This window comes from Fusarium poae, chromosome 2 (genome assembly GCF_019609905.1).
Source record: "Fusarium poae strain DAOMC 252244 chromosome 2, whole genome shotgun sequence".
NCBI lineage: Eukaryota > Fungi > Ascomycota > Sordariomycetes > Hypocreales > Nectriaceae > Fusarium > Fusarium poae.
Window position 1 is genome coordinate 2862108 of NC_058400.1, and position 25771 is coordinate 2887878.

A 25771-nucleotide genomic window follows, 5' to 3' on the forward strand; every position below is an offset into this window, starting at 1 on the left:
GAGGGGGCTGTGGCGAGTTCATCAGAAAATTAAATTTCGACCGCGTTTATGGAAGGTGTAAGCTGGCGAGAGCCTGCATGGGATTGGATTGGAAGTCAAGTCAAAGGAAACACATGTACTACAGGAACCATGCGCCAAAATTGTGCCTTCCCAATTTATATTTAAACACTACATCTAACATAGCCCAACTTGAACTTCCGTATAAATTTGTTTTATCAGTGCCGAAGCAAGCTTTTACATGCACACAGCTTGAGGTACTTGAGTGTATACAATGATCAATAGCGTGGTATTTGTTTGTAATAATGCAATGTGTCCGCAATTTAGACCTCAAGTCCTGATATAAAACATACAAAAAAGGGTTTCGTGACAGCCTTCCAGATTTCTGCAGCCCCGTTCCTTTCTTGGTATCATGACATTACCATCAGCGGCCTTTGAGGTATGGGGGGTTCTGCTTCTCAAGACCTGCCTTGATTTAAATCTCCAAAAACCGAGCAAGCAACCCTGTCCGCGGGGTTTGTTTTCCTATAAACCATGCTATCGTCCTACCCTGAGCAAAATAAAACAATAGGAGAAGAAAAGAAGGGGCGAAACATTTGGTCTGCATCTGCGCAGACCAGACAGATCTATCTCATGGCATTCTCATGCCGCTTCCTCGGACTAATGCGCCCTCGCTCGAGACTTTTCTCGACATCTGTGACACATCGGAATGGCTCGGGTTGTTGTGTATGAGCCAAAGGGTCTGTTCTAGACTTCTCAATGTCCCTTGGCGCCGCATTTTCTTGGTCTCGCGTGGGTAGGTTGTTGTTCCACCCACTCTCGCCCATGTCTTCCTCCTTGTTCTCTAAAAGACTGCCCTGTTTGAACTGCCGTCGTGCGGAAGTTCGGCTTGCGTCAAGGAGTCGCCCGGCACCTGTCCTCCACTAAACGGCCGTTCCGGGTACACCAGGACCGTTGCTAGGGATCTCTGGCCGGGTCTTGCGGCCCTTCAGACTCTTCATTCGTCCCATGAGCCCTGTTGGTTTGGCTGGGGCTTCGTCCAGTGTGGTGGTGGCATCAGTCGTTACTCGTCTCTCCAGGACTGCACCGGCGGAGGGGCGCCTCGCTCCTGGAGGGCTGTTGGCTGACATAGATCCGTCACGTTGTCTAACATTGATGCTTTCCTCACCTTTACCAAACTCGACAAAGAAGGGGTTGTTGTCAGAGCCAGTACTGGCGGCTGTCGGGTATGCGTCGGGTGTAATCCTAGAGTACTCACGACCTGGCTGGTTGTAGTCTCGAGGACCCTTGTTGATGTGACGGATGCGCTGTGCCAGCGATTTCTTTCGCTGCAGACCGCCCTCAGCCGTTTCTTGGGCTTGCTCGGCCTGGTGGCGCTGGATAGCACTTCTTGCGGCAGGTGTGCCCTCTAAGAATGTGGAGGTGCCTAGACCAACCGACTCGTCACCGTGAACGATCTTGTCGCGGCCCGAAGCATCAAAAATGGCCGGCTCTTTCTTGGGTTTGGTAGGGGCGGCGAAATCTCTGAAAGCTTCTTCTGTGGCATTACCCATGAGAACCGAATGATCAGCCCGGGCATTGAGAGGTCCCGCACCGCCAAGTGAGTTGTTAAGGGAGTCCTTGGGGAAGGCTTGCATTGGCGCACGTCTTGCGTTTTGGCGGTTTCGATGAGGGTTCAGCGCGTCAAAGGGGCCGTCATGATGGAAAACTTAACCTTGTTAGCAGACACTACATGAATTAGAGAACACAAAAAGAGACATACCTCCAGTCCCATAAATACTTGTGGCGTCAAGCTGGTCAATGATGTCCATCCTGCGACTGGGACGGCTGGACCTCTCCTTGTCACCCCGCTCACGTCGTTCACGATCACGGTCGCGGTCACGGTCGCTCCTATCGCTCCGTTCCTTACCGTCTCCACGACGCTGCTGTTCGTATTTACGTCGCCTGGCCGCTTCAATCATTCGCTTCTCCTCATCTGTGATAGGGCGCGCATCAAAGTCGACCAGAGAGGATTCAGAGTTCCGTCGGGGGCGTCTTGGTGGGCCCTTTCTTTGCGGTGAGCTCTGTTGGGGTCGAGGTCCGGGACCTTGCATCCTGCGAGCACGAAGGGCTTCTTCTTGAGAACGCGTAGGGCGATGTTTGCCATCTTGAGGTGGTGGTGCATTTCCGTCACGTCGCGGGGGCGGGCCGTTCGCCGGTCGACGAGGGGCTTGCTGGTTTGCTTTATTCTGGTTTGAATCATCTAGCGTCATGGAGTTCTGCTTAGACACGCACGTTAGCTCGGGGGATGAATTATTTGTGGCCAAAAGAATGGATATGCGATGTAGTTCTGCGAAGTACACGGCAACATTAAAAGTAAAAGAATGATTCAATACGTACAAAGATCTCCTCGGCTGACAGAGACTTGGAATCTGAGTGAGATGACATGGCGCCGGGTGACCTCAAAGGCTGGGATAGCAAATCGACAGGCGGCGAGTCGAGAAATGGATTTCGTGATAATGGTCGCGGGGGAGGGTCGTCGAAGGGCGATGAGGGTTTGCTAGAATAAAGAAGGTCGGCGCTGCCTGGGGATGGTGCGCGATTACGAAAGGGGTTGTTAGAAGACAAGTTAAGTGTGAGTCCGGGAGATTGGCCGCCTGCTTCCAAGAAAACTATCAGCTTGCAGCCAAACAAACGGGCGCGTGCGTGTAATGACGAAGACAGATGAACCAAGATGAAACAAACAATCTCCTCAGCATGACACAGAATGAAGCCAGCCAAGTGGATCAGAAAACAAGTTCGCTTATGTGTTGTTCCGCCAAGTTGCTTTGCAATGCATCAAATTTTGCTTTCCGGGACCAATCTCTTTGTTTGCAGGTTCAAGCGCCGACGTTTGGCAGATATCGGGAGCAAATCCAAGCGAAACTGGAGGGGAAGGGAGAGTTTGTGCATGGAGTGTTTGTCGCAGATCATATCAAAGCGAAATCAAGGGGCGGGCGCTTACCGGACTGGAAAGACTGTGCAGTAGACATGATTGCAAAGGGGTCAAGCTTGGGCTATGTGTTTCTGATTTGAAGATCCAGGAGAGGATGCGGAGCCCAATCGACCAAAGTTAGAAGAAAATGGCAGATTGTCCCGTCACCGTTGCAACGCAGAGTTGGGCACTGCGTCACGAATGTCGTATACAAGCGGGAGATAAGACGTTAGCTGGCCAAAAGCAAGATTGGTAGCAACGTGCCAAGTGTTGGATTGTGAAGATCTGGGCGTGGTAAAGCACGTAGCTCAGGATGGGTTAAATTCCTTTGACCTAGAAGCTCAGACCTAGCGTCATGCCGGGTCGACAGGAACACTGTACGCCACCCGAAAGTGAGTTGAATCCCCGTTCGACTGTGTTCAGGCACGGGGCGGGTCAGAGGCCCAGGGCTCGGAAAGGGGCTGGCTGAGTGTGATCGCCTAAACGGTGGAAGGTATCAGCCAAAATTCAGATGACCCGTAGGGTCGAAGACAGTCTGACGGTTTGGGCCCGGGAAGCCAAGTGGTACAGTACCACCGCGTGCGAATAAATGCTCGGCCTTTTGCAGAATGCTTTTTTGAGAGGCTAAGAACCCGTGAAGTCGACAGCAAAAGATACCGATGAAGGGGGCGTTCGATTTGCGGGTGCCTGGGTAGTTCAACCAGTTAGGGTCGTATGGTGCGAATAGCCAATGGATGAAGCGGGGCAGGTCAATGCTTGCGGCTGTTGAACTTGGGCTCAAAAGGCGGGACTGGCAGGGGCAGCGAATTGACCACTAGAGTATGTAGGACGATGTCGCCTAACAGGGGTAGGGTATAGCAAAGTGATGATTTCAGGGTCCAGGTAGGCTCAATCGTTGTGAAGAGGTGAAGTTTTTGATAGCTGAAAGCGAAAGTCAAAGATATTTCCAGTTGGTACTCGACGTTAAGATAAGCAATGGTGTATCCTGAGTGGTGGTTGATGACCAGATCGAAGAGACAGCGGAAGCAATCGACAAGCTGCTTCGGTGGGCGTAAACCGGAATGGGATGCAGCTTGAAAGCGAGGTCGGGGTTCCAGATGATTCAAGCTTGGGTGATGATGGAATAAGATGGTCAAGAGCCAAACTGGGAATAGAATGGAATAGAATAGAGTCGGGACAATGGATACTGCGTGAGCGATATGTTGCCGTAAGTTCGTGTTGTCGAGTTGCAAGATTGCGTAGCGTGACGTTCGTTCTTATATGTCCAACAACGGTGATGTGGTAAATGAATGAAGAACAGTCAATCCCGGGCAATCAGATGCTGAGGGACAGGACGGTCAAGGTCACAAGAAAGGAGCGTCCGAGGGCAACTTGAGCGACGGTAGAAAAGTGAATGTTGCGGAGTTGAAGGTGAAAGAAGATGGGGAAAACAATCAACGGAGAGGAAGAAAGATGGAGACACGAGAACCGTCGGCGAAGTCGTGACCGGTAGGTAGGTACCTATTATCTGCTACCTGAGTACTGAGGCAAGAGTAGGTACATTCAAATAGACTACCACCTTCTGTAAAAGCCAGGACAAATGGGGAAATGGGGCTCCTGTTTGCTAAGTTTTGGTGAAGCCAGTCGGTGAACGTGGTAGACAGGCACATCAGGTGGGAAGGAGTCAGTCAGTAAGGTAGGTTTTTCCAAGTCAGGTCAGGTTCCCCTACCTAAAGTTGGGGTAACCATGGAGGGCGTCGGCAAAGACGGGCCCGGGGGTATGAGAAAAGCAATATCTAGAGTGGTTAACATAGACTGCAATTGGCTCAGCTGAATCGAGTCAGCTTGACCCAGACCAAATCTAGGTATCTTCTGTGCATATTTAGGTTGATGAAATGCCTGCTGGGGGATGGAATCTGAAGGGAAGCTCGTGCCTACGGCTACTCTGACAATTGCTTATTACAAACATGGATGAATGGGTTAGTACCTGCTTTACCTTTGGCATCCAAGTTTGAGACCTCGCAGCCTTATTTCAACTACCCGTTCAGTGCTCTTATACCGTGCCTCGGCAGGTAATTTGTCAGTGGTTAAATTCACTTACGGTACGACATCAAAATGGCCAACATACAAAACACTAAGCATCGGCCGATTTGCTTGATACTGTAAACTTCCAGACATCTACCTTGGAGAAATAGAAGCCCCCAGTCTTTCCTTCTACATACAGTCAGTATATACCCTGTCAGCTGGGGGGAGGAAGGTAACGCCAACACTACCGTCGTGGCGTAATGGCAATTCCTCGACAAAAACGCCCAGACTCTCGGCGGCTGTTTCGTTTCTTAGTCAATTGCTTGATATTTCACTATGATGAGCTGAACGGGTTCTATGAGAACAAGAGCGAGATTACGAAAAAAACGACAGCGCAAACATCATTCGTAGCTACACGAAGAATACGATGTTATCCCCGGCATTTCCCAATAGAACCGGGTACAAGTATGTATGTGTGTACATGGGCCTGGGTTATGAGTCCCTTAGTCCCTCCACAAGCTACCCCTGCCCCTTGAACGGACCTAGCCTGTCGTACGCTATACCCAGTGCAGTCACTGATGGAGTCTCTCCTCCACACTAGCACCAAAGATGATCCACGTACCCCTGACGCCAACCATCAGAGCCCGAAGCCTGACTCCACAGCTATCAAGAGTTGCAGGCTGGTTACATATCATTCATGGCTCAAAATTACTCTTTAATCTGCCTCCTTTTTTACCCTCTTCGTCGATTTGATCCCAGCCTTCAGGGGTGGTTGTTGGGCATGTTAGAAGCTTACGACGCAGCCGTTGAGATCTCATATCAGATTGATTTTCTGACGCGAGGCCAAGACATTTCTATCAGATCGCCCGTCACATAGGTGATTAGTAAAAAATATTTTCTTACTGTGTAAAACAAACCACGTCTGCACAGATATGCGGATGTCCTCGTGTACCCATGACCAATTCATCAATGCCAATGGCAGGCAGACTGACTCGACTGAGCAGTCGTATTCTAATTACAATACACAGGCTTGGCTGGCGTCTTGGCCAGGAATGGAGACAGTGTGCTATATCGGGCCTCATCTAGGTACTATACAACAATTAGCTTATTAGCACTATATCTGAGACTCGCCCGTAAAGTAGCATCGAGATGGGGTTTCTCTTGTTGTCTTGACTATACACACATTCTCCCAGACACAAACACGGACACGATGTGAGCCTCGGCGCGTACGAGAGGCTGACTGCTGTAACTCAAAGGCGCAATTATATCGTATCTTTCTCTGTAGGACAACGCATCTTTGTTGGCCTCGCATCGTCTGTGGCCGATCATAATCAGATGGAAACTCTCAAACACCCAATTTGCCGAGCGTAAGTATCTGAGCACAAGTCAGGACAGGTGCTGTCACGATTTTCATGATGATCATAACTTTCAAATTAGCGATCTGCTAGGCCAGGTTCTTTACTTGTACAACCAAACCCGATGCAGTATCGTGAGAATGCTAGTCAGGACCTATAAAGACCCTGATTCTCAACCCCCACAGTCTTTGGTTTTGTTACCCGCAACAAACAATACGATAGCTTCGTTCGTCTAAGTGGAAGAGGGGTCCGTCGCTTCCAACCTTGTTAAATTGCGTTAATCTCCCACTGGCAATCTTTGCCGTTTGTTCGCCAAACTCCAATTTCTCTGCCTCCTTCCGTTGACGACACGAGTCCCATCGATCCATTTACCTACAGCCTTTTGAGCACGGTGTCGGCATGTTGACTTGTTCTGATCTGTTTCATTTACCAGGGTAGTTGTAGTGGTGTAGCCAAGTCTTTGCCTAGAACAACCTCGGCAGTCCCAATGTCTCCTAAGGAAGCGACAAGACACCTCTATTAGCATATCACAAATCATGTTGGAAGCGACTCACCTGGTCCTCGTGGTGCCCAGTATTGACCCGTCTTGGTGGTATCGAGCCTATCTGTCCACTCGATGAGGCTCGTGGCCGCCTCGCCCGGTGTCACGGCTAATACATCAAACCCTTGTCAGTAGCCGCATCACATCCCGTGTAGCTGGTTCTCGCAGATGGTGTCTTACCTCCGCCTTCATCCCAAAACTTATCAAACCCAACACCCTTTGTCATTTCAGTTCGCATAAAGCCCGGATGCACGATACTAACAATGACGCCCTGGTCTTGAAGGTCCAAGCTAAGTAGCTTGCCTACCATGTTGAGAGCAGCTTTGCTAGCATGATGAGCATAGTTGCCACCACCTTCTTTGGGGTGTCGTAGTGTGATGCTGCCAGACTCGGAGGATACGAGCACTACCTTGGAACCTTTTCCCAAAAGCCGTTTGCGAACGAGTTGATGAACGATAAAGACAGGGGCGATGGAACTGGTTGTGTACATGCGCTGCTCCTCCTCCCAGTTGGGGCCTTTGTCGGCAGTCAAGTCCTCTGTAGCGAAGTAACCTGCTGTGATGATCTTTGCAAAAGGAAAAAAATTAGATACTCGGCCTTCGCTTCAGCTGTCTCTACAGGGAAGACGGTACTCACCAAGATGTCAATCGGCCGGGAAGGTTCCAAGAGGTCGGCGAGCTTCTCGCCGACATTTTGTTGCATGAGATCAATGTCGGGAAGCCACTTCACATCTGCAGAGAAATCTTTGGGTCCCTCTGACGATCTCGTTGTGCCATAGACGGTGTTGTCGCCTTTTCCGGCATATTGCTTGATGATACTGGCACCTAAGCCACGAGTTGCTCCCACCACGACAATGAGTGTCATGTTGTATAGTGAGTGAAGTAGTTCTTCGAGATTGCTTATCAGTTAGAGGTTATTGTCGAGCAGAGAGGATAGTTCAGCTTATTTTTTGTAGATACCAAGTCTCGATATGCTCTTCTCAAACATGTAAGAACTACTAGTTGACCTTCTGTCACTCATCATTGTCGAAAGCCTCAGTGATGTAATATACAGTAATGATGGCGGGGTATTCCGCTATCACGCCATCTAGTCTAATGTATCACTCAATCATACCTAGGCAATTTCACGAATATGTACATGCAGTAGGTAGGTAGCTGGGGACTAAGCTAAAAGTATTCGATTATATATGCGCGATCACTCTCATTTTTAAAATACTTGTTCATCTATACAATAACTTTTACTCACACATGCTCTAATTGTCCTAAACCTTGCAAGACATCAACAAAACTCAGCAATCCAACGAACAGTAGGAGTCAAAATTCCAACCGCTGCCGGTCAATTCCAGCGTCTATTTCAAGATAAACCAGAATGGCGCGATATCAATATCTTGCCAACGTGTGTCCTGGTAGCAGTCCCAACTACGCCTCGTAACTTATAACTCGGCAAATGGGACGAATGGATACCTAGATATCACGTACGCCTCTCTGCATTGTGCTTAAGCACTGTCTTTCATAGATATTAGAACTTGATATTTCATAAGGCTATCAGAAACTTCAGCTTTTAATATTAGTAAACTTGAAGAGCAAACCACCATTAGGGATTGCAAGCTTGTGGTTTTTTACCCATCTATCTGGTAAGTCGCCATAAGGGACATACTTCAGTAAAACCATGCATCCTCGTAAGAGACAGTCGCAGACATGGCAATCCCGACACCAGACAGCATATATTCTATATCAGGCTATAGAATTTTTAGCAGAACCTCCTCCTCTCTGCCCTTACGAGCCGCTATACACGTTACGCCAATTCGCCATCTCAATAGTCTGTCGCGCTCTATTGCCCTCCTAATGGTCTCAAATCCTAAACACGGGGCCGGAATGATGGATGATATCAACCATCGACACCCCATTTCCTTATTTATAAATTCTTCTCTTACTTGGCGTCCTATAAACCATGCTTCTAACCTTCAAACTCCACGACTGCTGAGCCTCCAGTCGATCCCGATGAAGCTGCCGTACTGGCACGAGGCCGACCATCACTGGGGTTCACGTCAAGCAAACTCGGTTCTTGCGGCTTCGCTGATGCGCCAGCCTCTGCATCCGCTCCGTCTAGTAGATCTCTATCTGAACTCCTGACGGACCTCCGTTCCATATCGGTGCTAGCCGACGGTCCCTTTCTCACACCGACTTCAACACCAAGGTCATCGTCATCTTCGTCATCGTCCTCAGGCCTCTGCCCGGGTAGAGCGTTCTTTTCGAGTTCCTTCTGGGCCTCATCCATGCGCCTCCTGACCTCAGTGGCGACACGCATTCCGTCCGTGACAATGTTATCAAGCACGCCACGAAGGCCACGTCCTGCTCCTGGAGGACCAACGGGTGGCGCAACTGGAGGTCTAGTCCCGAAACCAAGACTAGAGAACGTTGTGAGTGACGATGCTGAGGATGTCGTAGGCAATCCCTCGATAACGTGAAAAGATGCGGGAAAAGACGACTCAAAGAATTGCTCCAGCAGTTCATCAGCGAGGACCACCATACGGAAGGTTGGCAGAGTAAGATGAAGGGGATGTGCAGGGTCTAGCGCTGCGTTTGCGGCCTCAGATTTGGCCCTGGATACTCTACGTCGCGAGGCTGCTTCAGGGTCGGTGGGGGTATCCAGGGAACTCTCTGTGGAAAGATCTGGCTTCTTCGCCTTCGTTGGTGATCCAGTAGGGGATTCGAGGCCCAGGAGATCCTCCTCCTCCTCCTCCTCCTCCTCCTCCTCCTCATCGTCGTCGCCTATTGCAAAGGCGTCGTCTTTCGAGGTTTCATCATCAGTCGTGATGGGAGCCTGATCTTTGTGTCCAGCTGCTGGGTCGGCGTACTCAAAGCATCGTCTTATAAAGGCGCTCACGCTTCCCAGAAACCGCTCGTTAGTCGAGATACCCGGTACTAAGCTTGCTTGCGATTCATGGCCGTTTGCTGCGTCGCTCTCTAGTGTGCTGTTGGCACCAGAACCCAGGGTACCCTCGAGTCCTCGGCGGGAAAGGAACAACAAAGCTTCAGATATACGTAGGATACCTTCCCGGTCAACTTTGCCGTCGTTATCGTCGTCGTACAACTCGAAGAAATACGTGATTGTGCCCATTATATCATGTTTCCCTTTGATTTTCGCTATGCCGGTAACAACATTCTGTAAAGTTAGTGCAGAGCTGTCGTCTACATCCCACTTCTTGAAAAGTCGACGTAGGAATTCGTGCTCAGCAGGTTCGGGCCCCGTGCCCCAAGGAGACAGCATGTCAGACGCGCGCCTGGCGCTGTGGTACTTATTTTGCCGTTCTTCGTAGTTGCCATACTTGGTTGCTCCTGGCGAATCTGAGATGGCCCATTTTGCCATGCTGGCAAGAAACTCGCGAAACGCGTCGTAATCCATAAGACTTGTGCTTGGCCCCAGGCCTACACGTCCCCTCTCGACTTCGTTATGGTGTGTTGTGAATATCTCAGATGCCCGCATTCTACTTGCCTTGGCCCGACGCATTTTTTCTTGTTGAATCATGAGGTCCCTTTGTTGACGTTCATACAAGATACTGTAAAAGCGATCGTATAGTGCCCCAAGCTCATCGGTACTCATCAGTTTGCTTTCAGGGCCCAAGTTGCGAATGGCAGTCCTCTTGGCAAAGTTCTCGATGTTACTGAGAACCGCATCTTTGTTCTTCAATCGTAGTTCTGTGATACTGTTGTGGGTGATTCCCGCAAACTCCTTGAAAGCCACCACCATAAGTTCTTGGAACCGCGTCACTGCACGTAGCTTTGGGTTCTCGGATTTTGGGTGAGCCGATTCATCTAAGCGGGAAAAGTACGCCTTCAAGACGGATATGAAGGCTCCATCATCCGTCGCATCCAGGAGTTCCTCGCCGTTAATTCGTAGAATTGCCAGTCCTACTTGAAACAAGACTTTTGGCCCTTCGACGAAGAATACATCCAATACTCGGAAGGCGAAAACCAAGGGCATAGAATTAATGTATAGTGACAGGAACCATGGAAGCGAGACGACCGACAGCTGCACGTCACTCTTGACAAGGTGGTCCCAAAGAATAGGCATCGTTCTCTCAACTAAGGACTCGAACACCTTCTGATCAAGGAGTGTACCGTACATAGTCGTAGAATAGTATCCAGGGACTAGCCTATCGCAGAGTGTCGAGAGAAGGAAGAAAGCCTGCGATTCAGACATGTAAATCAATAGTGCAGCCACGACAATGTTCATGGCTTGACAATATCCGACATCGGCATTAACCCAACTATAAGCAGTCAAAACTCGGCGAAGTCGGTTAATTCCATCTTCGCTTTGGAATCCGGGATACTCTGGAAGACTTCGGTTGAGATCCTTTTCAATCTCGTCAATAGCGAGGGACTCCTGGCCCTCGAATTTAGTTAGGGTATCGGTGTAAAGTGCTGGGTTCTCCAGGCGTAAGTAAATTGAACCAGACGTTAGCTCCCAGATTTCGCCCCGAAGCCGGTTGGGCAGACCAACGCGGATAAGTTTGTGGAAAGTTGGTTGGCGGATCAATGTAAAATTCCTGCCATTGTCGCGCAGATACTCGGCCCAAAGACGCATCTTTGCCCTATCGCGCAACTTCTTTGGATCTCCAGGATACCGGAAGAGCATTCCTAAGCCAGCATCTGGTGGAAGGTCGTTCTTCTTATCTTCGGTTCTTAAAAGATGTTCAGAGTAACACTCAGCAGCAACTCGGCGCAACTTGGCTACGTTGCCAACGCCTGCTCGGAGACCCTTCTTGAGGCCGTCACAGAAACGTTCGCAGGACTGTCTGGTTCCAGCAAGATGGATTGTTATGCGTTGTTCTCGGGGGTCTCTCTTGTCTTTGGAGGTATCGGCAAGAAGGCCATTCCACGTAGTCAGAGCGAGTGCGAACTATAACAAGACAACGTCAGAATTTGTATCACAAGACGATCCAATATTTTATACCACATACCTGGAAGTTCTGGCTATTCAAGCGCTCCACCCTTCGTATAGCACATAAAGGAAATGTGAATCCATTGCCACTAGGTCCTCCTCCGTGTGTCTGGCCAGTAAAAGCGGTCGAGGTTGAAAGGCTAGCAGATTGCACAAAGCTAGTAGGTGTTGTCGAGAAGCACATGTAATGCTCGGACAGGTGTAGCTTGCCAGCATAATGCCATCCTCGATCGTGATCCTTATCACCGTGAGTAGCGTTGGAGGGCGGGATAGTAAGCTCGGCGTTGATCTCGTAGAGGGGCGCCTGAGAGGCAGGCAAGCGAAATTGGCTCTGAAATAACGATGACTTTGAGGGATTGCGATCTGAACTGGATAGATTGAGCCCTTGGGTAGGATCGATAAGCTGCTGGGCTTTTTGAACGATGTTGGTGAAGTTCGAAAACATGATTTCGGTCAGCGGCGCATGACGAGGGGGGTTCCGGTCCAGGAGGGAGAGGTCGCAGCTGAGCTTGGAGGAAATACAAGAGACGAAGCGAAAGACACGAAGAGAGCGCAAGAGCCCGAGTATGTGCAGCCAGGCTCGAATAAGTACAAGGCAGGCAGGTATGGAATAGACGATAGAATTGAGTATAGAAAGGCTGAATGGAAGATGAAGACGGGTTATAGGACGGTGGAGATAGAGTGGAGTTGAAGTCGAACGGAGCTGCGTCAGGTCCAGATACGGGAGACGGGCCATCAACTACTGGCCAGGTAGCCAGGGTCGCGGGGGGGAACCTCAGGGCATTCCTTTCTCTAAGAGCCGCTGGGGCCATGGACGGGGCTGGCTGAAGTCCAGCCGCCATGGGATAGTGGTGCAAGACACCGGGCAGGTTAGTAGGTAGGTACAGGCTGCCGTGTCAATTCAGGAGGTAAGGAAAAACCATATAGTTATTTTAGTGGCAAACCTTTCTTATGGACAGTAACGGAACCAACCTTCTTCATTCATTTATTTGTTTATTGTTTCTTTCTTCTGTAATCCAGTCCTTCGTTGGGTAGAATCTACCAATAGAACAGCGTAGCTGAAGTGGCTGAAGATTTGTGGCTCAAGCCGTCAAACCGCTCATCCCACTACCCTAGATAGGTAGTAGGAATAATGTCGGGGAATAGAACTCATTTACATTTAACTTGTCATGTTGGGAGCTGGCGTTCTCAAAACACTTCTGTACAAGTGGCTTAGGATCTTTCACTTGCCGAGGGAAAGAGCGAGGGAAAGGACGAGGGATAAGAGCTTGAGTCAGAAGAAAGTCCTGTCTCTTTGAATCTCACTCGACGATATTGTGAAAAAGTAAATCCATTGTCACTGCCGGAGTGTTGGCAAAGTAGAGATATAAAGAAACCCATACTGAGTAAGACGGAGGGGACAACAAAAGTCCAATGCGCTATAGAAACGGTAGGCAATCAGACCTATCAGAGCAGGAATATATCACTACCTACCCAAGTAAGGGGGGGTCTAGGTCAGGATATTTATAGGATATAGGTATTATATTTTTTTTTAATAGTATAGATAGTAAATATAAAGAGATTATAGATATAGAATAATAATTATTACTAGCTTAATAGGTATCTATATAGAATATAAGATATTATTATATAGTAATAATAAATATATTATTTTAGTAAATATATAATTATAAATATATTAAATTTATTATTTAATTTAAATATATTTAATTATTATATAATTATAATTTAAAAAATTAAATATTTTATAATATAATTATATTAATTTTTATATATATTAATAAATTTAAAGAGTTATTAAAGTATATTTATATTTAATTATTATTATTTATTTACTATTAATTCTTTATTTATAAATAGTTAAATTATATTAATATTAATAAATATATTAATAATATATAAAGTAGTTTTTAATATTTATATTATTATTATTATTTTATAAAGTAGGCTATTTAATAATAAACTATAATAATATTTTTAATATAATTTCTTTTATTAATATATTTAATTTATTAGTTTATATTTCTAGTTTATATATTTTACTTAAATAGTTTATTTAAATTAATAATATATTCTTATTATTAGTTTATTTAATATATTAATAATATAATATTTTTAATATTATTTATAATATATTCTATTTAATTAAATATTAAATTATTAATAAATATTTAATTACTTATACTATTATTTTTTATATATATAGTAGGTAAGTATATTATCTTTAATTAATCTTATTCTATTTTATATTTAATTCTTATTAACTTTACTATATATTTTATAATTATAATTCTAATTAGTAAACTCTAGAAATTATTAATATATATTTTAATAAAATTTTAATAAAGTTTTAAATAAATATTTATAATTTAAAAATAAAAAATAAATATAAGATATTAAATTAAGATTAAAATTAATTAATATAATTCTAGATATTTTAATAAATATAATATTAATCTATATAATATATTAAAATAAATTATTAGACTTAATAAATTTATATACCTATTTAAAATTATAGTTAATATATTAAAAGTTAGCTATTTTTAGTTTATAAGTAATAAAACTTTAATATACTTTAAAGTAAAAAAATTATCTAATTAATTATTTATTAAGTAATAATTATTTAATAAAAAGATATTAATAATTATTAAAAATACTAAAATATAATATTTTATATACCTTAGATATATAGTTATAATAATATTAAGAGATAATCTTAAAAAGCTATTAATAATTAAACTAAAGTCTAGTAATTATCTCTTAAGTCTTACTTTATTATAAATAATACTAGAGTAATAATAAGTAATTCTAGAAATTATAAAGTAAGCTTAAGAAGTAAAGTAAATATAAAATTAATATTAAAATATAAACTTAATAAAGATAATATAAAGAATCTATATAAGCTAGTTTAATTACTAAAGATCTATATTAATACTATTCTATATATAATAAGAAAATAAATATTAATTATTAAGTAAATAAATAGAAAAAGTAAATCTAGCTAGATAATTAGTATTAAATTATTATTATAATTAAGTATTAATAAAGCTAAATATTTATATTAATAATAATAAAGCTTTATTATAAGAAGATTTTAGCTAAATTATATAGATTTAAATAAGGTTTAAATAGAAGACTTAATAAGGGTAAATATTAGTAAAGATAAAAGTAATTTAATTTATAATAAAGGAAAATAATATATTAAGGAGATACCTTAAGATACTTAATAAGACTTTATATTAAATAAAATTATTATATAGTAATAATAATAATATAAAGTCTAAGTTTCCTTATAACCTTATTAATTATAATTAAATATAAAAAAGTAAAAAAAATAATATTAAACTCTTAATATTAAGAAAAAAGCTTTATATATATTTATAAATAGATATAAATAGATATAAATTTAATAGCTTAATAAGTAAAATATAATACTAATATTTAATAATTAAGTAAATTATATTATACTATTATATAAAGATAAGGCAGATTAATAATAAGGAAATATTAAACTTAATTAAATAAAGTAAATTTAAAACCCTTTATATCTAGCTTACTTTATATAATAGAAAAATACTTATCTATTTTACTAATAGATATAGTAATTATAGCTTACTTATTAATTAATTAACTTAAAGATAAAAAGAAATATTAAAATATATTTTTAATATAATAAAAAAAAAATTTTTAAGTTAATTTAGTAAATAATATATAATTTATTATACTTAAGTTATAATTCTATAGACTTATATTAATATTTAGCTATTCTTATTCCTAGTTATTAGTAAAACTAATATATTAAAAATATTATATTAAGTAAAGCCTTAGTTAATATACTATATTAAAATTAAACTTTTATAAATAAAAATATAAAAAAAATTATTTATATTAGCTTATAAATTACTTTACTCTTTAAATAGTAAATTCTCTAATAATTTAATATATAGCTAATTCCTATAATTATAATAGTATAATAATATTATCTTAATACTTTAATAAACCCTTAAATACTTTTCTTAGTTACTATATATTAAATAAAATATCTATTATAAGGAATATATAATAAACTCTTATCTTTCCTCTTAATTACTTATTTACTATTTAACCTTATACTTAATAACTTAATAATAAAGTAATTCTCTAAGAGATTATATATAAAGTAATTAAAGATCTTATTAATACTTATTAATATCTTACTATTAGTAAAAATAATAATAATAAAGATATATTATTTATTCTTAATAATATAGTATTTAAAGATATTATTAAGGTAATTAAGTATATTATCTCTTATTATAATAAAATTATTTATAATAAAGTATACTTAATATAATAAATTATTAAAAATAATAATATTAATAAGGCTAGATTTAATAAAAAAAATAAATATAAATATATAGCTTAATAAAACTTAGCTTATTTACTTATTTAATTCTATTAATACTAATTATAAATATTTTTAAATAGTTATAATCTTAAATTAAAGTAAGTTTAAAAAGAGTTTAAAATTTACTAAACTTAAATTCCTTATATAGCTTTAATACCTATAGAAGCTTATTTTTATACTTTATAGCTTTAATAGTAAAAAGGTAATATTATAAAATTAAATACTAATATACTTTATTTATAATAAGGAAATTACTATTATTATTTATATTAACTAGTTTATTATCTTTATATATATTAATAAAACCTTACTTATTAAAAGCCTTAAATAAGAATTTATATTCTATATTTACTTTTATAAATACTTAATAAATTATAAAATATAAATACTAAAAGGCTTTAAATATATTAAAGTTAATTATTTTATATATTTACTTAAGTTATATTATTTAGGCAGTAATATTATAATAGTTTATTTTAAGAATCTCTTATTTATATTCCCTAGCTAAGTTAATAAGCTTATAGCTAAAAAAAGCTAATTAAAAAAAAATATATATTTTATTAACTTATATTTATCTTCTCCTAGTAATATATAAATATATCTATTATTACCTTATACCTTAGTAATATTTTAAAGATATAATTTAATATAAATATTTAATAAACCCTTAAGATTTAAATATTTATTTACTTTCTTTTTACTTAATATATTCTTTAAGTCTATCTTCTTTATACTTTAAGTAATAAAATTTAACTTATTATTAATACTTAAAGCTTAATTAATAATATTATTAGCTAAATTTAATTAAAAAAGTATTTTTATAAATATAAAATTAATAAAATTCTATAGATATCTTAGGAAATTAATATAAATAAGGATATATTCTATTTAAAAGCCTTAGTATATTTATCTAGCTTTTTAATAATTACTTTTAATATAATATAAAATAGAAACTATATTAACTTATATTTAAGAATAATAATCTTTAAGAATTTATCCCTAGGTAAAATAGAAAGATAATAACTATAAACTTATATATTTAATTTAATAATATTTTAAAAAGCTTAAATAATAATCTCTAATAATAAAAAGTCTTAAGTCTTATTATTAAAAAACTAAAATATAGTTAACTTAATAATATTAATAAGCTTAAAATAAATAAACTTATTTATTAATTAATATCTAAGAATAATAAGTATTATAATAAATATTTATCTAGCCTTTATTATTCTCTATAAATTAATATAAGTAAAGAGACTTTAAATATATTTCTAGTTAAAAAGAAAAAAAAATAATTAAAACTATTATAAAAAGCCTTTATAGTATTATATTATAATAATAAACTTAAGTAAGATTTAATAATGTAATTTAATAAAATTAATATTCTTTAAATATATAATATTTATAAGGTATAAATAAATAATATTAAGAATAAATATAAAGATATAAATAACTTAAAGAATACTATTTTTCTTTAAAAGGCTAATTATATAAAGTTAATTTCTAGCTTTTATAGTAATAAAAGTATTAGCTACTTTATAAGCTTTAATTATATAGTAATAATAATACTTAAAATAAATAGTATTAAACTCTAAGTTTAACTTATACTTACTTTTAATAAAATAATTATAATAGCTTTAAATGCCTTTATAGTTTAAATAATTAGTAAATTTAGCTTATTAAAGTATATTATTAATAAAATATATAGTAAAAATATAAATAAAAACTTTCTCTTTATTTCTAAACTTAATTTTATAGCCTTAATTTAAATTATAAAGATAAATTAAGCTATATATTATTTATATTTTATTAGAATTAAATAGGCTAAGAGTTAATAAGATTATTAAGCTTTATAAATTATTAATTTTATTATTATAAAAGGCTAGTAATCTATAGATCTTAAGGATTAAGTAATATATATTATAATAAATATTAAATTTATTAATAAATATTTTAAATAGTAAAGAAAATATAAATTTAATAAAATTAATTTTAAAATATTAATATTTATACTAAGTAAGCTTAAGTTCTACTCTATATAGGTTAGAAATTATTATAGCCTATATAATTAAAATCTTACTATTTATAATATAGTAAATAAAAAATTCCCTAGGGCTAAATTAAAATAGATAATATATTTCTAGCTTCTTAAGATTATAGTAATAATATATAAAAATATTTATATAATATTAAACCCTAATTATAAATAATTTATATTTCTAGCTATAAAATAAGAAAAAATCTTTTTTAAAACCTAGTAATATTATTAATATAGCCTATAGGTTTTTTAATTACTTTTAAAATAGTAATAATAAGTTATTATATATATAGATAGGCTTTATAAAGAGGATATTAAACCTTTCTATAAAGTTATTTTATACCTCTTTAATAAAATCTAGGCTATATTAAGTAATTTATACTATATAGAGTTTTAACTTAATAGTATAATATAAATAAGTTTCTTTATTATAAATATAATTAATAAAATTAAATAAGAAGATTAATAATTTATTTAAGTAAAAAAAATAGTTCCTAGATATTATATAAATAGATTTACCTTAGAATTAAATTTATTATATCTTATATATATAATTTACTAAATATACTATCCCTTAGTAAATATTTAACTTAAGAGATTTAAAATTAAGTATACTTTAAATAAATAAATTAAAGTTAATTAAAATTACCTCTTTAATATATTTTACTTTTAAAGGAAATTTAATAATATTAAGATTAATAGTCTATTTATAGAGTTTATATAGTAGTAATTATAATATTATATATAACTAAGATTTTAATTATTTTATAAAGAAATAAAATACTTAAAAATAATAAACTTTAATAATAAAATAATATTATAAAGCTATAAGGCTATATTTTTTAATAAGGTGTAATAGGACTTAGAGGTAGCTAGGTAGATTCTTGAAGGTAGGACCTGTATTGATGCAAGACTAAAGCTTGTCCCCTTCCCTAAGGGACTGCGAGATTTTCAGATGAATCCCCCTAGAGCGGGTCCCGACGTATAGCCGAAGACCCCTCGAAGGTCGTGGGTTCGAACCCCGTTACATAAGGTTTAATAAAGTTAACTCTATATTAAAGAATAAAAGCTCTATTAAAATTATAATAATATTATATACTTTCTTCTTTCTTACTTAATAAAATTATTAAGAAAAAAGATATAAATTATCTTACCTTAACTATCTATATAATATACTAAGCTAACCTAGATTATAGTTATAATATTAGTTATATATTGCCTTATAATCTGGCTAAAAGATAGTAGCTTAATAGCTAGGCAATATATATAGCATTTCTAGTATACCTATAGCCAGATTATTAAAGCTCTATATATAACCCTAATCTAATTCTAAGGTCTATATACCCTTGCGACAGGGGGGCTAAGATATATCTCTATAGGATAACTACTATTAGTAATTATAATATAAACTTTTTAAATAATATATCTTTATATTTTAATAAATAGTAAAGATCTTTAATAAGAGATAAAACTAGAATCTTATATAGTATTAACTATATTAAATATAAAAGAAATTTCTATAATAAGAATATAATAAACTTAAACTCTATAGTAATTAAATTAAAATTAAATAAAAAATATTCTAAAGGTATTATTAAATCTTCTAAGGCTTTATTAATAGTCTCTTTAATATTATTAAAAAGCCTTTATATTAAGAGTATAAGTAAACTATCTTTATTACTAAGATTATTATATAGTTAAATCTTTATAATATCTTTATAATATTACTTAATATTTAACTCTAGATTTTCTATAAATTCTACTTTAAGATTTAATAAATCTATATAGATAGTTATTATATTATTATAATTATTATTTTCTTCTAGTTACTCTAAGATAATAAAAGTATTTTACTCTTAATATTCTTATTTATTAATATTAAAAGAATAGTTATTATTATTTAAATTAGCCTTAAATTCTCCTAATAAATCTAAAGTATATATTTAAAAGTTATTATTAAGCTATTATTTAATATTTATATAATTACTTATACTTTAAGTTTTAATTATTAGCTTATTAAATAATTCTAAATTAAATATAAAAAGAGATTTATTAATACTAAAGTTTAAGTAAAGCCTTTTCTTTAATAATAATTTTAATTACTTAAATTTTAATTCTTTAAAAATATTAATACTTTATATTAATTACTATAGATACTATAGTAATATTATAATAATATTAACTTTAAAAAAGTTTTAATATTATATTTAATTAAATTTATTTAACTTTTCTTTAAGTAGGTAATAAGTATATAATAAAGTCTTAATTAATATAGTAAAGTAATAGCTTTAATAGTTTAATCTTATAATTAAATATTATATTTATATTAAATAGGGGCTTATTATTTATATTTAATCTATACTTAATTACTTTATTTTTATTCTTCTCTATTAAACTTATATATCTTTACCTATAGCTAACTATTTCTTACTTATATTTATTTATATTTTTACTATTATTATTTATATTATCTTTTTATTTAAGTTTTTCTTTTAAAGTTTTCTTTTTATTTATATACTTAAGATATTAATAATTCTTAAAACCTAGGATTTAAACCTAGATATAAAGCTAAGCTTACTATACTTTTTAATTTTATTAAATCTAATATATAATAATATTTATTATTAAGAGCTTCTTATTTATTAATATCTTTATTTAAATTTTTATTATTAAAGAAGTTTTTAATATTATACTTTCTTAATAATACTAAATACTTTATATTATAATTAAATAAGTAAAAAATTATAAATTATACTTAAAGTAAATTAAATCTCTATCTAGGAAGGCCTTTTTATTTATATTAAGTAAATAGTATATAGAACTTATTATAAGCTATATCCTTAACCTAGACTTTCTTAAAGTAAATTACCTTACTATTTAAGATCTTATTTACTATTAATATAAAGATAATATAAATTTATAAAAGTCTTATACTTTTAGTATAATTAAGATAAATTAAATAAATATAATATTTAATATAAAATTAATTATTATTCTCTTAAGTAATAATATAAGACTATAAGAAAAAGGGTAATTTAAAGTCTTTTAATAAAATTCCCCTTATTATATAGTATCTTTATATTTACTTTAAGAAGGCTTACTAGCCTAAAGACTTTAAAGTAATCTTTAGTTAATATAAAGATTATATTTAGATTAATAAGTCTTCTCTAGGAATTAAGCTTTAGGCTATAAATATATATCTTATTTATAAATATATTAGCTAAGCTAATTAAATAGTAATTTAAATTAAGATATTTATAATAATTAAATAATATATAGATTAAAATTATATTATTATTAACCTTAATATTATATAGAGTAGGAATATTAAGTATAATTAGCCTTAAGTATTTAAGCACTAGGATAAAATATAAATATTTAATATATTTTAATATTTCTATATTATTAATCTTAATAAAGTAAAAAATTAGCCTTATTTCCTAATAACTATTTAATATAAATACTAGAATAATACTATCCTTATAATTAATTAAAATATATTTATATTTATATTTAATTATAAAATACTTATTAAGCTAAGTTTAAATTTATTAATAAATACTTTAAATAATAGAATTACAGTATAATCTATTATTTATTAACTTATAAAAGATTTTAATAATATATATATAGCCTTATAATTAGCTAGTATATTTTTTAATATCTATTTTAAATTTTATTTATATATATTATAATATAAATAAATATCTTATTATACTACTTATATTTATAATTATAACTAATAGTTTAATAAAGATTTATATTATAATATAAGAATTTAACTTTAATATATACTATAAGGCTAAGGTATAGTATTTATAATATCTTTAACTTTATTAGTATTATTATTCTATAGGATTTATAATTTATAAAAATATAATAATTTAAAAATAAATAGTATTAAAAATATAATAGTATTTATATAATTATATTATTTCTAGGAATTTAATTTATAGAATATTATTATAGAGAAATAGTTATATATATTCTATTAATAGCCTTATTAAAAGAATAAAAATAATATTTATTAATATTAATTTTAATCTTTTATATTCCTTATTTTACTTATATTACTTTAATACTAATTTTACTAACTAGATTATTTTTATAATATTAATTTTACTTTTTAATAGATATACTTACTATATTTAATTTCTTAAATTAACTATTTCTACTCTTTATAATTACCTTAATAAGTAATAAATAGAATCTCTAGCCTATATTACCTTTACCTTTAATTACTAAAAAACTAATACTAGGCTTATTATATTATTCTAATTAATAAAATATTAATTATACTATTATTTAATAGCTATATAATATTAATCTTACTTATACTTATTATACTTAAGTATTAATAGTAATAGCTAAAAGTAATTACTAGTAATAATATATAATAATAATAATAAAGAAAAGAAATTAAAAAGAAGTAAATATTAAGCTTAATATATTATATTATACTAAATATAATATTCTTAAAGTCTTTTTAATTTATATTATTACTAGAAGAATAATATAAATAGTTTATTAAAGTCTTTATTATTTAAATTACTAGATATAATAAAAGTTTTTTATATTCTTTATTATTAATTATATTTAATATCTAGTTATTTTTAACTTAATAAATATAGCTATATTATTAATACTTCTCTTTTATATAAATTAAATATCTTTATACTATAAAAGAAATATCTTTCTTAACTCTATTAACTCTCTTAATCTTTACTTTTTATTATTATTATATTACTTAATAATATTATAATAAAACTTTAAACTTATATACCTAGCTAAGCTATATTTAAATATTACTATTAGCTTTAATTTTAATTATACTTAATCTTTAGTATTAAGTATATTACTTTTTAATATATTCTTAAAAGTTTTTAAATTTCCTAGTTAAATTATAAATATTATATTAATAAGTTAAAATCTCTTTTTTTTTTATTTATTTACTTTTAATATTTTACTTTTTTACTTTATTAACTTAAAATTCTAATTAAAATATTAATAAACTATATTACTTAATTCTAATTACTTAAGTCTTCTTATACTTATTAATATAACTAGACTTATAAGAATTTATACTTATTTACTAATTTATATTATTTATATATTTATTAATTCTTACTTATTACCCCTTTTTCTTAAAATATACTATTTTTACTCTTAAGGTTTATTAATACTTATAAGTAATTATAGCTTTTACTTTAAATAAAGACTATATTAAAAAGAAATTAAAGCTTAAATTAAAAGATATAAAATTTAAAGAACTTAAATTAAAGGATAAACTATCTTTAACCTAGTTAATTAAATATAAATAGACTTAAGCTATTAAGATTATACTTAAGATACTATATAAAGTAAAGTTTATTATTATTAAAGTTAAATAAGTTAATAATTACTTACCTAGTTAATACTTATAGTTATAATACCTTTAAGATAATTTAAAGACTAAAACTTATAAGCTTAACTTAATATACTATATTATTAATATATAACTCTTTAAAGATAAATAGAATTTATTTATTAATATTTAGAAATATATAGATAAATAAGTTAATTAGAGAGCTAATATAGAGCTTTTATTTATTTATTAAACTAAGTATTATTAATAAAAAAGTATATTAAATATTAAGTAAAGAATAGCTATTAAGCTTAAATTTAATAATACTTATTTAAATAAGAAGCTAATCTTTATTATTATTAATAGTAAGTTTATATTAAAGTTAAAGTTTATTATTCCTAGAATAATTAAAATAAAATATATTTCTAGAAATTATAATAAATAAATATACTATAAGGTATAGCTATTAATTAAGATATTCTATATAAATAATAATAATAATAATAATAATAATATTAATAAGCCTAAATAGGCTAAACTATTTAAAGCTAAGAACTTATTTAAAGTTCTTAAGTTAAAATTACTTAAGACTTAATATAAGCCTTATAAATAATCTATTATTATCTTAAAGGCTATATCTTTAATATTATTTATAAATAAAAGCTAGGATTCCTTATAATCTATTCTTAAGCTTAAGCTTAAGCTTAAGTTTACCTAGGAATAATTTATATATTTTAAACCTCTTTAACTTAAAGAATCTTTTCTATTTAATAGCTAAAGTAACTTTACTATAAATTCTTAATTAAATAATATTAATATTAATACCTAGGCTAATTTAAATATTAACTTAAAGTTAGCCTTTACCTTAGGCCTCTAGATTAAATATAATAGTATATTAATCCTTAACTTTCTACTTTATCTTTATAATTAAGCTTAATAAAAAACTAATTAATATATTCTATATTATTTAAATTAATATATAAATAATTAATATTAATAATATAGAAATAAGTATTATAAATTAACTATTAATAAAAACTTTATAAAACTAGAGTTTATTTAAGTATATTTATTATATATCTTATTTCTTTTTACTTTATTAATTACTTTCTTTATAGTTTAATTTTATAATTTTTTTTTATTATACCTAGATATTTAAATAATTAAAATATAATAAAGTATAAATACTTTAAGTAATATAAGTCTATTTATTAAATTATTTTAAAAAGACTAAGAATAAAAATAAGAAATAAATATAAAATATAATATTAAAAATAGAAAATAGTATTTAAGTTTTAAAATATATAATATTACTTTATAAAATAATTAATAAGAAAATTCTATTACTATAATAATTAAATAAATATAATTATAATATTAATATATAATAATAAAAATATAATATTTTTATAATTATAATATAAATATTAATATATAAAGATTAAATACTATATTTTAACTTTATAATATTAAAATAATTATAATTATAATATTAATAAAATAAACTTTATAATACTTATAAAATAATAAATATAATTAAAAATTAATATATTAAAGTATTTAAATTAATATTATTTATTTTTTTACTCTCTACTAAAGCTTAAGTCTTTTTAAAGCTATCTTATAAATTTAAAACTAAAAGATCTATATAGATTAAGAACCTAATATATTAAACCTAACTTTTTCTTAATAATTAACTTTCTTAATAAGATAGTATAGTAATAGCTAAACTCTATAATAAGGGGAAAATAAAAGAAACTTCTATATATATAGTAATTACTTTTTCCTTTTATAATTTACTATTAAATACCTTTAAACTTATATAGTTAATTAATCCCTAGTCTATCTACTACTAGCCACTTTATACTAATTAACTTTATAGTCCTTGCCTAATATAATACTACTAAGAAAAAATAACTTAATATTAAATACTAAAAGAAAAAGCCTTTATAGTAATATACCTAGCTATTTAAAAAGCTATTTCTTTAGTAAAAAGGATACTATAAATACTATTTTACTTAATAATAATAATAAAGACTTAAAGTAGCTAAAATATAAAGCTAGATACCTTTAAAGGACTAGGTATAATAATAATAATAACTATAGCCTTATTAAATTAATTACCTTTAATTATAAAGTCTTATTACTCTTTATAAGGCATTTTTAAATCTATAAGTAAGGCTAGATAGTAATAAGGCTTAAATA

General features: G+C 32.2%; 3 protein-coding genes across 3 annotated transcripts; all 3 read right to left on the reverse strand.

The window, feature by feature from the left end:
* Positions 1-920: 920 nt before the first annotated feature.
* Positions 921-2424, reverse strand: FPOAC1_004855 (uncharacterized protein; the record flags this gene model as incomplete). The annotated part of the gene is made up of 3 exons (XM_044849393.1): positions 921-1705; positions 1760-2255; positions 2377-2424. The coding sequence occupies 3 exons, from the start codon at positions 2422-2424 to the stop codon at positions 921-923; spliced, it is 1329 nt and encodes a 442-aa protein (XP_044708103.1).
* A 4311-nt stretch (positions 2425-6735) lies between these two features.
* On the reverse strand, positions 6736-7714 carry FPOAC1_004856 (uncharacterized protein; the record flags this gene model as incomplete). Its single annotated transcript, XM_044849394.1, has 4 exons — positions 6736-6803; positions 6864-6959; positions 7031-7415; positions 7487-7714. The coding sequence occupies 4 exons, from the start codon at positions 7712-7714 to the stop codon at positions 6736-6738; spliced, it is 777 nt and encodes a 258-aa protein (XP_044708104.1).
* A 1092-nt stretch (positions 7715-8806) lies between these two features.
* FPOAC1_004857 (uncharacterized protein) lies at positions 8807-12239 on the reverse strand (the record flags this gene model as incomplete). Its single annotated transcript, XM_044849395.1, has 2 exons — positions 8807-11752; positions 11814-12239. 2 exons carry the CDS (start codon positions 12237-12239, stop codon positions 8807-8809), a joined length of 3372 nt encoding a protein of 1123 aa, XP_044708105.1.
* Positions 12240-25771: the final 13532 nt, after the last annotated feature.